The sequence below is a fragment of the Pleurodeles waltl genome, chromosome 9, assembly GCF_031143425.1.
Source record: "Pleurodeles waltl isolate 20211129_DDA chromosome 9, aPleWal1.hap1.20221129, whole genome shotgun sequence".
NCBI lineage: Eukaryota > Metazoa > Chordata > Amphibia > Caudata > Salamandridae > Pleurodeles > Pleurodeles waltl.
Genome location: NC_090448.1, coordinates 517,648,945 through 517,664,848, shown reverse-complemented (window position 1 = coordinate 517,664,848; position 15,904 = coordinate 517,648,945). Strand labels below are relative to the sequence as shown.

At 43.0% G+C, this 15,904-nt stretch overlaps 1 protein-coding gene across 2 annotated transcripts in view; it reads right to left on the bottom strand.

Annotated features, from left to right (window-relative positions):
* Positions 1 to 15,904, bottom strand: part of TRMT5 (tRNA methyltransferase 5) — a 58,616-nt gene that overhangs the window by 27,180 nt on the left and 15,532 nt on the right. For both annotated transcript variants that reach the window (XM_069207406.1, XM_069207407.1), the window contains one exon: positions 501 to 1,144. In XM_069207406.1, coding sequence (XP_069063507.1) covers positions 501 to 1,144 — 644 coding nt within the window. The remainder of the gene's footprint in view (positions 1 to 500; positions 1,145 to 15,904) is intronic.

Below are 15,904 nucleotides of genomic sequence, written 5' to 3'. Positions count from 1 at the left end.
TGGAAGAAAGTTTTCACAAAAAACAGAGCACAGGTTTAACTTCAACGTAAATTAGATGATGAGATAAAAGTAACTTTAAGTACAGAAAAAACATCTTTGAATGAAGATAGACCCTAAAAATGCCATACAAAGCTAAACAAATGCCCCACAGTTCCAGGAAAAGACACAAAACTGACCATAGGCAAGTGCTTGGTGGCACAGGGAAGTGCACAGTATCTTTACAAAGAGAAAAAAGGACCATGAAGAAAAATTGCATTATAGGACTCTTTGTCTGCCTTGAAACGGAAGTGCAGTTTCCTCTATGTGAGGTTCCATGATTATAATAATTTCTTCTCATTTTTCATATTAAAAAGGGAAAAATCTGAAAATATTAAAGCAAAAATGTGGTATAATGGGCTTTAAAACCTAATTAGACGTTCCACTGCATTTTTAGCATATGAATCATTTTAATGAAAGATAAAAAAAAAAAAAAAAGACTGTAAGTAATTACTGATACCAACCAATTAAGTTCTTATATGGTAGCTGATGTTCCCGAAGATTCATATGAGCAATATGCCCAATTCGGCTAAATCCTGAGGTTACATCTTGTCCTTCTGGTAATACTGCTCGCAAAATTTCTTCAGTCTTAAAATTTTCATAAGATAGCTCCAAATCATATTTTATAATTTGAGGGGTAATACCCATTTCTTCTAAAAGAAGAAGTTCATCCTTTTCTAAAGATTCTTGACAGGATATTTTGCAAGGATCCAATAATACTAGTTTCTTATCCTCATCTTTAAGATCGTCTACCACTCTTTTCAGGCCTGGACGGTGTAGTACTTTGTTTTTTAGAGATTTCATTAATCTATGAATGATGTCCTTTTTAACTGTAAGAGCTGGAACAGTAATTGTCCTTTTAAATGCAGACCTGTTAAGAACAGTCATTCCTCGAACTTCGGGATTAGGTGAGTGAAGCTCTGCATCAACTTTAGTCTCCGGCATTTCTGGAATGGCAGAGAAGTATTGTCTTTGAAAGGAACAAAGTCGGAGCAATTCAGAATAATTCTGTGTCAAATATCCAAGACACAGTATTGACTCTGTTCCTATCCTATGGTGGCTTTTTGGGGGACGACTCACAGACCAGACATAGATGCTCCACAGAATCCTGGAAAAAACAATAATAAGTCAGTACCAGAAATATTTCCTCTCACAGCATTATTGCTACAACCTCGATACATGCTTGCCTAGTTCCATATGCTTGCTGTTTACTTTTGATGATTAAGATCATATTTACTGTAGGTGAAAATTAAGGAGCATCTCTAATTCAAATATATCTAGACTGTGTAATTTTTCATATCAGTTATTTGGTTACTTGAATATGCAAATTCTTGTTTTTGATAATGCTCTCCATGTTACCATTTTACTAATAGTATTACACTAAGATTGTATACAATTCATTATAACACACAGGTTGCAAATGCCACTTAGGATTAAAACTTAAATCTGTTTAGGCAACTTTTCAAATACATTTAGAAAGAATATAAAGCAGCAGGTGTAGACAGAAAGATCATACTGTACAAATGACTTTCAGAACACTATCTGTCGCAACACAAATGACCCACCCAAAATGGATATCCAGTCCTGCTGCAGGGAAGAAAGGAGAAATTAGATCCAACCTTAAAACCTCTCTTGACAGGCTTGCCAAAGGCAAGTCTATTTGGGCCTATCTGTGTGCCAGACTCAGAAAGTTCAGACATGTTAACTCACATCTACATCAGCAACACTTTCGAAATGACCCCTGTGCCTCTAAGCTCATTCAGCTACTATCAACCAGCACTCTTTACCTTCACGATAGATGCCTCTCTTAACTAATCTTCACTAAGTTACTGCCTCTGTGACCTATTCAGATACTATCCAACTAGGGTACATATATGCCTGCTTCTCGATAAACTATAGTTGTGTACACACACTTCTTGAAGAGTTCTACCTTGATATTTTGTGCATCCCACAATCTTGGCTTACTGAATGGTTTGGGCTGGACATTTTCTGCCATTATCCTAAAAGAACACTATTCCTATAACAGTGAAACCCTCATTATTCAGCTTGCTGTTCCCTCCTATAAACACTGCAGACAAAGTATCATCTTATAGGTACCAGTGATTTTTTTCTTGGACACATTGTATCCTTTATAGTTATCCCTGCTACTTGACTTGATATCTTTGCTCAAGACCAAGGGCCGACCCACGAGTGCTCTACAAGTCTGGCACAATACACGAGCCGGGACTTCTGTAAATTCTATACTATGGCATGGGCTCCATGGCTGCCCGTTGGGTCCACCTGCTCACGGTAACATTAAATAACTGAGTAGTTCACTAAACAGACATACACTTCTTCACGACAATGTTAGCCCACCGTCCAGGGCAACTGCTACATAACACAAGTTGTGTTATTCAGTTTGCTACTGTGGTCGAACGAATGTTCCTCGCCGGACTGTGTATTAAAGGTTTATTTGTTATGTAAAAGGAAACAGCTGGTTCAGTATGTTGTTACAGAGGGGATATGTCGTACTGATTAACCCAGGATGCACAAGGCTGAATCCTTCAATAATACATCACCATTATCACAACAATGCCAGCAATTCCTAACACATACAAAATAATTCTGCACAAAAATGGCATAGAATACATCCCCTACTAAACCTGCATAAAATCCAAGTGTCATATCTGCAAGAGACACATCTAGCCTCCACAGAAATGCTAAAACTCCACCGCAAACGGCGGGGCCAGTTATATGATTATATATATCGCCTTTACCCAGGGAGCCTGCTTCACTCTGTAATTTGTTCTTCGAGCAATCCCAGGAGATAGCACAAATCCAGCACGACTTATTGCTTTTTTTATAAATAATGTATTATTTCATAACAATGAAAGTGAGAGGTATATACACACACACACACACACATATATATATATATATATATATATATATATATACACACATACACACACACACACACATAAACACTTGTTCAGGGAAACCTGGACGGAAAGCCATTAATACTGGGCAGTATCTATGCCCCCAAATACAGACCAGGACCATTTCTTATCACAATTCTCCTCAGCGTTAGCAGCATGGCTCTAAACGCCATGGTTAATAGGTGGTGACTACAATGTGGTTCTTGAGACTTGCCTTGACCGCTCTCACCCTCTTTTACCCACCGCCCTTCCTACTCAACAGCCCAGGGCACTAAAAGAATGGGCAGAGGGATGGTCCCTGCTGGATGCCTGGTAGGAACGAAACGTGGGGATGAGGGGATAGTCATTGGTAACAATCCTGTCAGATCACAACCCATTAGAGCTACATATTACATGGGGGCACGCTCCCTCTCCAGTCCCTACTTGGCAACTCCAACCCAGTTTACTAAAAGACACAGTTCTTAAGGATAATCTAGCCAAGACGATAACCGATTACTTCCTAGAAAATGACGGCACAGCTTCATCACCATCAGCTGGATGTGAAGTCTTTAAAATAGTTCTACGGGAAACATCGATTGCTATGGCTAATGGTGCATGCCAAACGCTACTACGAGAAGTACCAAAAACTGAAAACTCTTTGAAAGCACTAGAGCAGGAGGCAGCCTGTAATGACGCTAAAACCAAAGACTTACAAGACTGGCTGCACCCTCTATGAAGAGCACATAGAACACCTCCGGATAATAGATTACCGTGCCTACACAAATAAAATACATACTGTTGAAGATAAAGCAGGTGCCTTATTGGCTCGCCTTAATCGCCCACAGCTGTCTAAAACACTTATACTATTGATATGTACACCAAGAGGACTACTACTGATACACAGGCCTCCATACACAAAACCTCTTCAGCACTATGAAACTACCAAAAATCTCTAGAACACAGAGAGACATACTAATTGCACCCCTAACACAGGAAGAAATCCGATGTGCAATAAGTGACCTCCCACGAAATAAAACACCAGACCTAGATTGACTACTAGACAAATTTTGCATATATATGCCACCTGTATAATCCCACATTTAGAAAAACTATACAATACATTATGCAAATACAGGGCTCTCCCACCAACTACTTCTCAAGCCCTGGTAACCTCCTGGCCTAAACCCGGCAGGGATCCAGGCATGTCATCTTACAGACCTTCATCCATACTCACCATGGAATACAAGATACTGAGCAATGTTTTGGCCACTAGACTACTCCCCCCTGCTACCAAATCTGATACATACAGACCAAAACGGTTTTATACCCTGATGTAACACCTCATTAAACATTAGACGACTACGAGGTAATGGAGGTTGCCAAAAACACATACCCACATGCTGGATATCTTTCACTTGACCTCCGGCAAGCTTCCATATGTTACATTGGGATTAAAGGTTTGTAATAGTACAGAAATTTGGCATTCCCTAGCCCTATATTAATTGGGTGAAATTACTATATGCCAATCCGACTGATCATACCCGAACAGGCTCCTATATCTCCTCAGAAAACACAGTTTTCAGGGGCACTAGACAGGGTTGTCCGCTGTTACCACTCCTATTCATATTGGCCATGGAACATTAGCCTGCACAGAACGACAGGAAGCAGAAACCTGGGGTATACCACAGGAACGTACCTACTACACTATTTCCTTATATGCAGAGAATCTAATAATATATCTCCGTGACCTAACGATGGACATGGCACAGAAATGGGGATGGGACGCATCCTAATGGCCCCACATACTTTCTGTTACCTGGGAATCCAAATCTATAGAATTACAACAGACTTATTAGTAGGCAACTTAAATAGGACAATCGCTTCTCTATGCTCACAGGTCCGTTTTTGGATTACTCTCCCCCTGTGAGTGGCCGGACATATAGCACTGTCAAAAATGGTAATGCTGCCTCGCTTACTGTACTACTTCGTTAACCAGCCAGTAGTAATCCCTGTAGAGTATTACCGACACCTCAACACGCTACTAATGGACCTGAGTTGGGGCACTGGAAGACCCAGGGTAAGCCTTGCCAAATTACAACTCCCCACCCCCAAAGGCAGAGTGGGTGCCTCCGAATTCAGAGCATATTGTTATGACAGCCAGTTGCAGTGGTTAGCATAGTGGTTATCTGGCTTCCACCTGACAGAAATAAACTTCACACAACAGAACTTAAAGCAAGACAAACTGCAAAAACTATTATTACAGGGCGCACAGCGATCCCCAAGCTACCTATGCTTTTAAACACCTTAATATATTGGAAAGTGGCCCTAAAGTACAAGAAAAATCCACTACCCTATGCACCTCATATACCACTAATTGGCATACCCATACCCCAAGGCCAGATCACAATGAAACACATCCAACCATGGGACATGACAGGCAAACATACGGTTTGAGACTTATTTAAAGATGGCGCCTTACTGTCCCACCAACAATTTATCAAACATATGGACTACCAGTTTCCCTTTTTCTCCTACATGCAGGAATATCCCAATATGTTCGAAGTACTAGGGCAACCGAACCACAGATGCACTCATTAGTCCCATCAATATATTAGATGGAAACGTGCATACAAATGGTGAATTGGATATATAGAGGTGCATGTGAGCATTCATATATAAGACTGATGAACCGAAGGACTAAATGGGAGGAAGCCTTAGCTCGGGCTCTGAACGACAAAAAGTGGCAGTTCATGCTAGAATACCCTAGCAAAATATCACGCAACTCCTGCTTAAAGTTTTTACAATTCATCCTTTTACATAGGGCATACTACATGCTGCATGTATTCCCTGGAACATCCCAGATTTGCCCCAGGTGCCATACCGGTCCAGCAGACATCATACACATGCTCTGGTCCTGCCCTTCCTTACGAGTCTACTGCACAAGTGTTTGCACTGCCTTAACTGACTTAGCAGAAGCCCCACACTGGAACCCCCTGGAACATTGCATATTAGGCCTTTACCCTCGCCCTAAATCCTCCACGACCCTCTCCTGCTTTGTAGCCCTGACTTTACTTCTAGCCAAGCGACAAATAATGAGGCGATGGAAATCACCTAAGGTCCCCACGGTTGATGGCTGGCGCAAAGAAGTGGAAAGTTGGGGACTGGCTGAAAGCTCAGCACTGTGCAGAGAAGAATACCGCGGTCTCCGCAAAACGCACATACCTCTACAGTGGGATACTTTACCTGAATCGTTTAAGTCACAAACCACAGAACACACCATAGGGAACAATAACACACCTCATACTGAGCCATCACCAATACACACCTAAACCCCTCATCAGACAATACACCCTGGAGTAAAAGACTACTACCCATCGTATATTCCCCCTCGGTTGCCACATCAGGATAAATAATTAACCATATGTAGCCCCATCTTTCATCAGCCATCTCAGCCTCCTTACCCGACCACAGACAATCCCCTACTGTGGCACTTTTTCCACACAAAAAGCAGCACCAAGTTAGGATAGGGAGGCAGGTAGTTCGAGGGCAATCAGAAATGCTTGTGGCGTTAACCCGATTGCACTGCTCTGTAAAAACTGAACAATGACAAGTTACTAATTGAATGTAATAGTACATAAGAAATGTGTACCATGCTACTGTTATAGTGATAAATGGTACACAATTTTATATACCACAACAGTTGTCTGTATAGGTTACGAGACTAAAACCCAATAAAAAAATGTAAGAAAAGCATATCTTTTCAAGATAAGGGATGATTATAAGTGTAAACAATTCAAAGAGTAACAAGTAAGGTAAAGCTTCTTAAGTAACACCATTCAATTAAAGGCAGGCTACAACAATCAACTGAATGGACATCACTTTTGTGGGTCACAAAATACTGTAATTTCCTTTTTCAACATGTGAGCGAGTAATTTACTGGTCTTGCACTCAGTCGGGGATTTATACAATTAAAAATGTTTACAGAGCAGATTCCTGAATCCCAGAACTTTGGTCTTAGGAGTCTGTGGCACCTGGGCAAAAGACTAGGGAAAAGACATACAATAAAAAGGTAAATCTTCATTATATTCACCATATAACCAACATTTACATGATAAAAGCTTATATGTAGGCCGCCACTGTCTAAACTCAGACAGAGGTTTACATAAATCTGAGCAGTAAGAATGTAACTAACATTCTCTTATTATTGGGAATTGAAGGGTAATCCTGCGACTTAGGTTTGATATAAGAAATGAATAAATAATGAGAAAATGTTAATTAAAACAAATCCATAGCCTTTACAATGTTAAAAAGTTATAGATTTGCTTTCATTTTTTTCAGCATACTGAATGTTTTAACAAATGTAATGACTCAGTAAGGTAGTCAACAACCGTATGTGTTAGTGTGTGATTGATACAGCCCCAGATGATTCCTTTTACTCAGTTCATGTCAAACAATCTAGCTCCTTAGTAGAATTTAAATCAAATTTACCACAGTTGCTAGTAATTGCCTGTGCAGGATAAAGTCTAGTCTAAGAGCGACCTGAGTGATTCTATCCTCTAGAAGGTAGAGTCCAATTATAAAACATATGTGAAATGGATCACTTCTACCCTTGATAAGCTTACCCTAGACTAAGGGCTGAACCAGCTGCATGGTTCACCCTGCCTATGACCGATTTTAAAATCCAAAGTACAGTTCTAAATTAGCTTGGACATGTAGTTAAGTCATCAAGTTTATGAATTGGTGCTTGAGAAATATAAACTGAGTTACAAACAGCTTATAATATTCGAGGGGAGTAACCCCCACAACCCCAAAACAAGGATAGCTTTGTATCATACAGAGCATTAACAAACCTCCTGCAGAGTGTATCAACCTAATCTCCTCTCAAGAATTATGTGATGTTCTAGCCTCTTTCTTCACTCAAAATCCATGGATGTTAGACGAACTATTGACTGAAGAGAGCCATATCTGTATGGTTATTAATTAAACTCTGTCATCATGATTTCTTTCGCTCCTCTTAGACTCTTGCAGGCTGAACTAGGTGTGCCTCACATTACATCTTTATCCCCACTTGAACCCTTCCCAATTCATATAACTACTTGGCTTGGCAACTGCCCATCTACTCTGCAGCATTTGTAGTGTATCTCTGATGCAGGAGTTGGTGCTATCCCATTTTAAAAAGGTGAGTGTAGTACCTTTTGAAAAAGTCTCACTTTGATGTTTTGCACTGGCTATTTAAAGGCTGATTTCTCCCCCTTCCTATAACTGGTTTATTTCTACCAGTACTGTTTTTTCTGTTCTCTGTGAACTTTCCCCAGCTCAGTCACAATATGAAACTTTAGTTTCACGGTCCTTCCACTGGTTCACTGTGCTCTGTTCATATAACATGCTATGGTTAATTCACCTACTTTGTTAAAGCATCTCCAGATGACAATGGCATGGCATGAAAATTCATGTAGTGGGCTAGTGCTTAGGTGTTAAGGCAATTTGATGTTTATTTTTCATGTGCTCAAATCTGCTAATTAAATGATTCATTTGCTCACACCACAGTGATTCTGCAGTTTTTCTTTAATTTCATATATGAAAATAATGTATAATAACTCCTTGATTTTTTGGGGGGTGAGAGAAGACTTTCCTGTACTACTAGGGATGCTGTCAGTTATTCTCACGATTTTTTTGCTCACTTGGGACTAAGAATAATTTCTGATTCTGCATTGTTCTGTATTGCCCTTTCATTGGCAGCCTTCATGCCATTGACTCTGTACCTCTTTGCTTTTGAATTTTGTAATAAAACCCTTTGACTTTTCAATGATCTATATCTCGGCTACTAAGTGGGCCCATTTATATAATAAATTGTGTTTGTTGATTTTTGATGCCTTGGGATGCGCCTTAATGTGAGGACACGTTGCCTCACAAAACTGAAGCTTAACATTGCCCCCGATCCAGTGAATATGCACATTCTGATTGAGGAACATTTTATAAGTCTAAAATCTTTAGCTACCCTGCACACCGACACCATTGACCACACATTCCTTACGAGTAGACCTTGTGACACTGGAACTGGGGACTCTGTCTCCAACTCTTTCGCACTCAAATGATCTTGCTATTTCTTTTTCTATCCAAAACAAAGCTGATATTCTTTGGAGACAGTCACATTTGTGCTTTGTATTTCTTATCTTTTTAATTGTTTGTATTAAGCCAGTACTCAAGCTTAAGTGCTCCCTTGGCATGATCACAAATAACACACATATTTTCCTTTGCTGAGACGATCCAAGAGACCAGGTTTTCCTTTCTAACAATGCATAAGAGAGGTAAGGGAGTCAAGGGGTACCCATTAGCTAAAAGTGAAACCTGGGAAAGACAGAAGTAATAACAGTAGGTAGCCACCCGAACTGTTATCCCTGAGCATCTAACATACTAATATGGGGACGTCTCCTGGACCTGTCTCCACTGTTAAAAACATTGTGTTACAGTTCAAATGTCCAATTCTGACGAAATCAGTGTTCTAACTCAGATGATTTTATCACATGTGTTTATCAGCAATAATAATTATTCGATCCTCCTTTCGAAATATCAAAGTCAACCCAGTTTCATATTCAGATACCACATCTACCATCTCTCTCCAAATGTTTGCAATTTGTTGACTTATTTACTGACAGAATATCCTCCATTAAAACACATATCAAATTAGACATGGCACAGAACCAAACTCCGTGCCTCAAAACAACAGACACCTCTTACCCCTTCCTAGCTATCGGACCAAAACAAAGGCATATCTACCATCATTTGGAAACTCAAACCTTGATCATCTATCTGCTAACATTAAACAGGAAATTTCCAGCTGGTGCGGTTCGATCTATGCTTCCCTCTATCAAAGGTTTCTCACTGATTAAAAATTTAACGAAACATCAATTTCTTAAATAAGTATACCCTACCTGAATCCAGATCTGCTCTCCAACCAGTTTCTAATTCACCTTACCTAGGTAAAGCTCGGTTGAGATGTGTCGCTAACCAAGTAAACTGTCTGACCACCAAGGAACTGTTAGCGGACTGTATATTAGAGATCAACCTTTGTTTCAGTTCTGAATTAGCCACTCTGGCATGAACCACATCCGACAAAGGAGACTGCTGCTTGCTCATCATCGTAGAGTTGTTACAAATTTTTAGATAGCTTGGTCCAGCGGTGACTACCATTATTTAGCCATTATGAAAATGGTGGTATTACCCCGTTTCTTGTTCCTCTTTTTGAATATTTCAATTACACTACCCCACACGGTATTCGACAATCTGCAAACTCTCATGGTTCTGGCCTGAGCAGGGGGGCAGCCACGCGTGAGCTGGGCCATGCTGAATTTACCCTGTAGGGGTGAGATGAATGCACCAGATCTTGAAGCATATTACAGTGCTGCACAGTGTATGTTTGCCCACTATTGGCTGCATAGTCCAAGGCACCTACCATATCTTTGGCTGGAGCGGGATGCTACTGTCCAACTCTCGCTTCCGCAGAGGCTTTTTGTGAAACCCAAGCCATGTTATAAAGTCTTTGATTCCTTGAATACGATGGTCTATGCTTGGCAGTGTCTCTTGGAACAATAGGCCAGACCATTGCTCTACTCATTGCATATTCCGTTGGAGTGATGAATGTGGTTTCCATTAGGCTAGGAATAGGGGGCGGGAGAAACTATGCAAGAACTGGACTTGCGGGCGATGGGAGACTTCTTCCAGGACCGGGTCATGCGCAGCTGGGATCAGGTCGTGGAGCAGAGTGACAAGCCTATCATCTTGGCACAATTTCACTATTAGAGGGCACCCCAAGTTATGCGTGCCTCTTTGGAGGAATATACTAGAACCCCCAGAGATGCCAGCATTGAGGCACCGGATACAGACAACTATCCCCCAACGTATAATGGTGAAACTTTATGGGCTTGCACAGGAGGCACGGTGACCGGGAATTTCAAAAGTTCAACTAGACTGGAAGAAATAGCAAGATATCACTAATAGTGACAGATTGCGGACCTATTGCTGCTTAGTGGTGAGGTCCATATCCATGAACAACAGGCACAGGTTGTTGCGTTTCAAATACCTAAATAGGGTGTAGTATGTGCCAGCTCATCTCTTCAGATATGGTCTTTGAGACAATTCTAGATATCCTACATGCAAAGAGGAGGTGGCGGGGTTTGCTCACGTGTCTTGGTTTTGCCTAGGGGTGCGGAGGCTCTGGCAGGCTACGACAACGGGACTTAGGAAGATCACTGGAGAACATATAGAGTTGATCTCGTTATTAGCATTACTGAGGTATGATAGAGACATACCAGTGCCTTTCAGGGTTCTGGTAGCCATTGGCGATGAACAGGGCCACGATGAGCCTGCAGACCGCTCCCAGCAATAAAGGAATGGCGTACTGTAACACCCAGTCCGACAGCTATCACAAATTACTTCTGACATGCAGCCGCCCCTTACAATATATGGAGGCCCCTAGCAGGCTTTGTTGGCCAAGTCATCTGAGACAGAGTTGGCCATTTTGAAAATGGAGGTTGAGGGCACTGTGTGAGTGGGTGGCAAGAGGGGGAGAATAGTGGCACTGTAATTATGTGAGATGCTTTGGGATATGTGCGAGTCCATGCACTAATCGAGATATGGGACTGTGGCTGTAGTCGTGCCTTGTTGTGGTCAATGAGATGTCTCCCCACATGCCCAGTTGTAGGATAAACCTTATACGAAATATACAATGTATCATGTATATACCACACATGAAACGTATTCTGTAACTCTGACTAGCAGAACTGTAACTCATCTGTCAACTATTGTCGCCTTAGCATGCTTGCCGTTGCGCAAGTTAATTACATGTCATTGTTAGCACTACTGGTGACCTAAAATTAAAATAAGGTTACAAAGAAGAAAGCAAAAAACACATTTTGAGATAGTCGACCACTGCACGATGAATTGAACTCTGGACCATCACCCGGGATTTAGAGGTAAGTTCCTATGCTTGTACGCTGTATTTTTAAACAGCTTTAGTGGTCTCACGTTTTACCAAATCGTAATAAAAATAAATATATAGCCTCACACATATAGGGGCTTTCAGTCAGCCACCCTAATCCACTGGTCTGCTGAAATGTCAATCACATTCTGCTTCCTCTCTTCACAACATACAGCATGGTGGTAATAGACAGTTTACTTGCTGTCAAATCAATGCACGCTTATTAAGGTTAGACCTACTGGCTTTGCCAATGCATGTCTGTAACAGGCATTATGTTAAAGGTGGGGAACTTCATCTCAAAGGGGCTTTGTGGCATATCCAGGGTTTGATCCCACACTTGCTTAATTCACCTTCTGTTGAGCTGCCATGAATCAGACGCCAGAGAGTTCCGACATCTACTTCAGTCAATATGCCACTAACACACAAATAACCCTGAAAATCATAACTGGAGGCATCTTTACTCAATTTCCCTGCCTTAAAAGTCTTGGGAGTTAGATATCAGAATATTTACTTACCACGCAAAATCAAATTCCTTTACTTTCCACCTACCCACAAATGCCACAATACTGGATTCGCTGAAAATTGATGGCTCATCTCCCATAGTAAAAATCCCTTGGCTTCATCATTGGCCCCACTTTAAGCCTTATACTTAGAGAAACTATCTATGCTAATGACACAAACGATTTCCAATACAACTTTACTCCACAGTGCAACAAAGGAACAAAGGAACAACTGTGCATTAAGAAATTGATGACACAGGAAATTCACAATGTATTCATCAATCAATCAGTACTTGTGAAGCACGGCTTATCACCTTTGAGGGTATCCAGGCGCTGTGTTGCTGGGCTTAATATAAGAGCAAGGTCTTGAGTCTCTTCCTGAAGTTGGTCAGCAAGGGTGATGTTCAGAGGTGGATGGAGAGGGTGTTCCATAACTTGGCGGCGAGGTGGGACAAGGAGTGACCTCTGCTGAGGCTAGGGCAGATGCACGTTGTCTGTGTGAGGGAGGCTGATTAGAGGTTTCTGGATGGTTGGTGGAAATTCAGGCGGTGGTTCATGTATGCTGGTCCGTGGTCGCAGAGGGCTTTGTAAGTGTGTGTCAGTAAATTGAATTGGGATCTTTTCGTGACGGAGAGCCAGTGCATGTTTCTCAGATGTTGGGTGATGTGGGTCCACCTGGGCAGGTTGAGGATCAGTCATTGAAGATCAGTCTGGAGGCTGAGGTGTGTATTTTCTGGAGCCTGCTCATGAGTTCGGTGGTGGTTCCTGCAAACAGTGCATTGCCATAGCCCAGCTGGCTGGTGATTAGAGCTTGTATGACTGTTTATCTCCTGCTGATGGGGAGCCATTTGAAGATTCTTCAGAGCAATCGAAGAGCATGGAAGCAGGTGAAGGAAACTGTGTTGATCTGTCTTTTCATGGTGGGTTTGCTGTCCAGAATGATGCGGAGGTTGTGGGCGTGGTCTGTTCGTGTGGGAGTGCGCTAGAGTTTGGCAGGCCACCAGGTATTGTTCCAGAGGGAGGTGTGGCTGCCAAAAATCAGCACTTCAGTCTTGTCAGAGTTGAGTTTCAGGCAGTTGTCCTTCATCCTGTCTGCAATATTCTTCATGCAGTTATGGAAGTTAGTAGTTAGTCTTAGTGGCAGAGGGGTTTGCTGAGAGCGAGAGAATAACTGGTTACAGTCAGTGTTGTATGTGATGCTAAGATCATGGGTTCTAGCGATGTCAGCTAGAGGCATCATGTAGGTGTTGAAGAGGGTGGGGCTCAGGGATTAACCTTGAGGGATGTGGCCGATGGTGTTTGTGGGTTCTGAGGTGAAGGGAGGTAGGTGTGCTCTCTGTGTTCGTCCTGCGAGGAATAATGTAATCCACCTGTGTCAGTATCTCTTGATCCCGATCTGGGGCTGTCTGTTGATGAGGGTGTGGTGGGATACGGCGATGAAGGCTGTCGAGAGGTCAAAAAGGATCAGAGTCGCCATTTCTCCCTTGTCGAGTAGGGTTTGGATGTCATCCGTGGTGGCGATCAGGGTGGTCTCGGTGATCTGCTTGGCATGGAAACCAGATTAGGAGGTGCCTAGCAGGTTGTTTCCGTCTAGCTGTTCAGTAAGCTGCTGGCTGATGGCGTTCTCCAGGACTTTGGTAGAGAAAGAGAGCAGCGAGATGGAGGTAATTCTATAGCTCGCTTGGGTTGGCGGAGGGTTTCTTGAGGAGGAGTCAGATCTCTGTATTCCCATGCATCTGGAAAAGTGGAGATGGATCTGTTGAGGATGGTGGTGAGTTGGAGGCTGATCTCGTCATTTCCTAGGTTAAAGAGACAGTGGGGGTAGGGGACTGTCAGTGCTCCTGAATGGATGGAGTTCATGATTGCTGTGGTGTCCGGTGTGGTGAGCTGTTCTAATCTGGTGATGGGCTGCATACTTCCTGTGAGGACGCAATCGTGTTCGTGGTGGCTGTGGGGCAGAACAATTCTCTGACAGTGGTGATGAGTTCCTTGGTGTGACTGGCACTTGCCTCGATGCGGTTTGAAAGGGCAATGCTTTTTTGCATCTTTCAGTCGTTGGTGATATTCGTTGAGGGCTGCCTTGAAGGTGGCTCGGTCTGTAGTGTCTTTGCTGATGTTCCATCTTCTCTCCAGTGGTTTGCAGCTGTGTTTCAATTTACTGAGTTTAGGTGTGTTTGGTGGATCTGTGTATTTTGGCTGGTTTGACTGGAGGTGGGAAGGGGACAAGTCCTGGGGGGGATCCAGGTTTTTAAGTTCATTATTGTTCGTTCAAGGTTAGCTGCTGTGTCCAGCTGGGAGGCGATGAAGGTATCCTTCCATTGAGTCACTTTTCTCCATCTGCGGAAGAAGGTGTTGGGGGGGCGATACATGGTGCTCCTGCGATGGAGAAGTGGACGATAGGGTGGTCCGTACAGGAGAGTTCTGTGGTATAGCTGTATTTGACTCTGCTGCTGGACGTGAAGATTGGATCCAGTGTGTGTCCCGCTTTCTGTGTGGGGTCTGTAACCAGTTGGGTAAGGATAATGTTGTCCATTTACTCTAGGAGGTTGGCAGAGTTAGTGTCTGTGGGGTCGTCCAGATGGATGTTGAGGTCTCCGAGCAAGATGTAGTGCTCGGACTCGATGGATAGTGGGGTGATGAAGTCTGTGATGGCGTTGCCGAGGCCAGTGCGTGGTCCTGGGGGTCAGTAGGCGAGGATCCCTTTGATGGTTGTTTTGTTGTCGGTGTGGGGTTGGACATTGAAGTGTTACATGATCGGTGTGATGTTGTCTTTGGTGGTGGTGCAGCAGATGGTTTCTTTGTTGATGACAGTGATGGCCCCTCTGAGTGTGCTGGTATGGTTCCGGTGGATCATCTTGTAACTGTTGGGTGTTGCGGTGGTGATGACGGGGCGGAGGCGGGGTTGAGCCAGGTTTCTCTGATGAAGGTCACATCGGGGGCAAGGGTGGAGATGGTGTCCCAGACTTCAGTGGCATGTTTGCAGAGGGATCTGGCATTGATCAGGAGGCATCAGAGTGTTTCAGGGGTGGTATCAGTCGGTGGAGAGGGCGTGGCGCAGGTTTCTGTGAGGGCTGTAGGCCCTGCGCTGCAGGTGAAGAGACAGTGGAGGCAGGTCAACGGTGTGATTGTCAAACATGGTAACGCAAGACAGCAATTGTTGTGGCACCAAGGTTCAGGGCTCGGAGGTCTGCACGGGAGTACCTGTAGGTGTCCGGACGGGCAGGGTTCCTGGCGCTGGGAGTGGTCCAGGCACAGACAAGTGCAAACATGTTACCTTTGGCAGGCTGGTGGCGCGGCAGCCCAGCGGCTTCCATTAAGTAGGCCGTGGGATCTACCCAAAAACCGTGAATGAAGGGATGGCATTGATGTCCACCTTAACAGGTTCACTATGTGTCTGACCAATCATATAAAATGTACTGATTTATTCACCATACTACTCCTCATTTTATGATCTCACTATGCAGAATAATCATGTATGACTAACTTTAAAACAG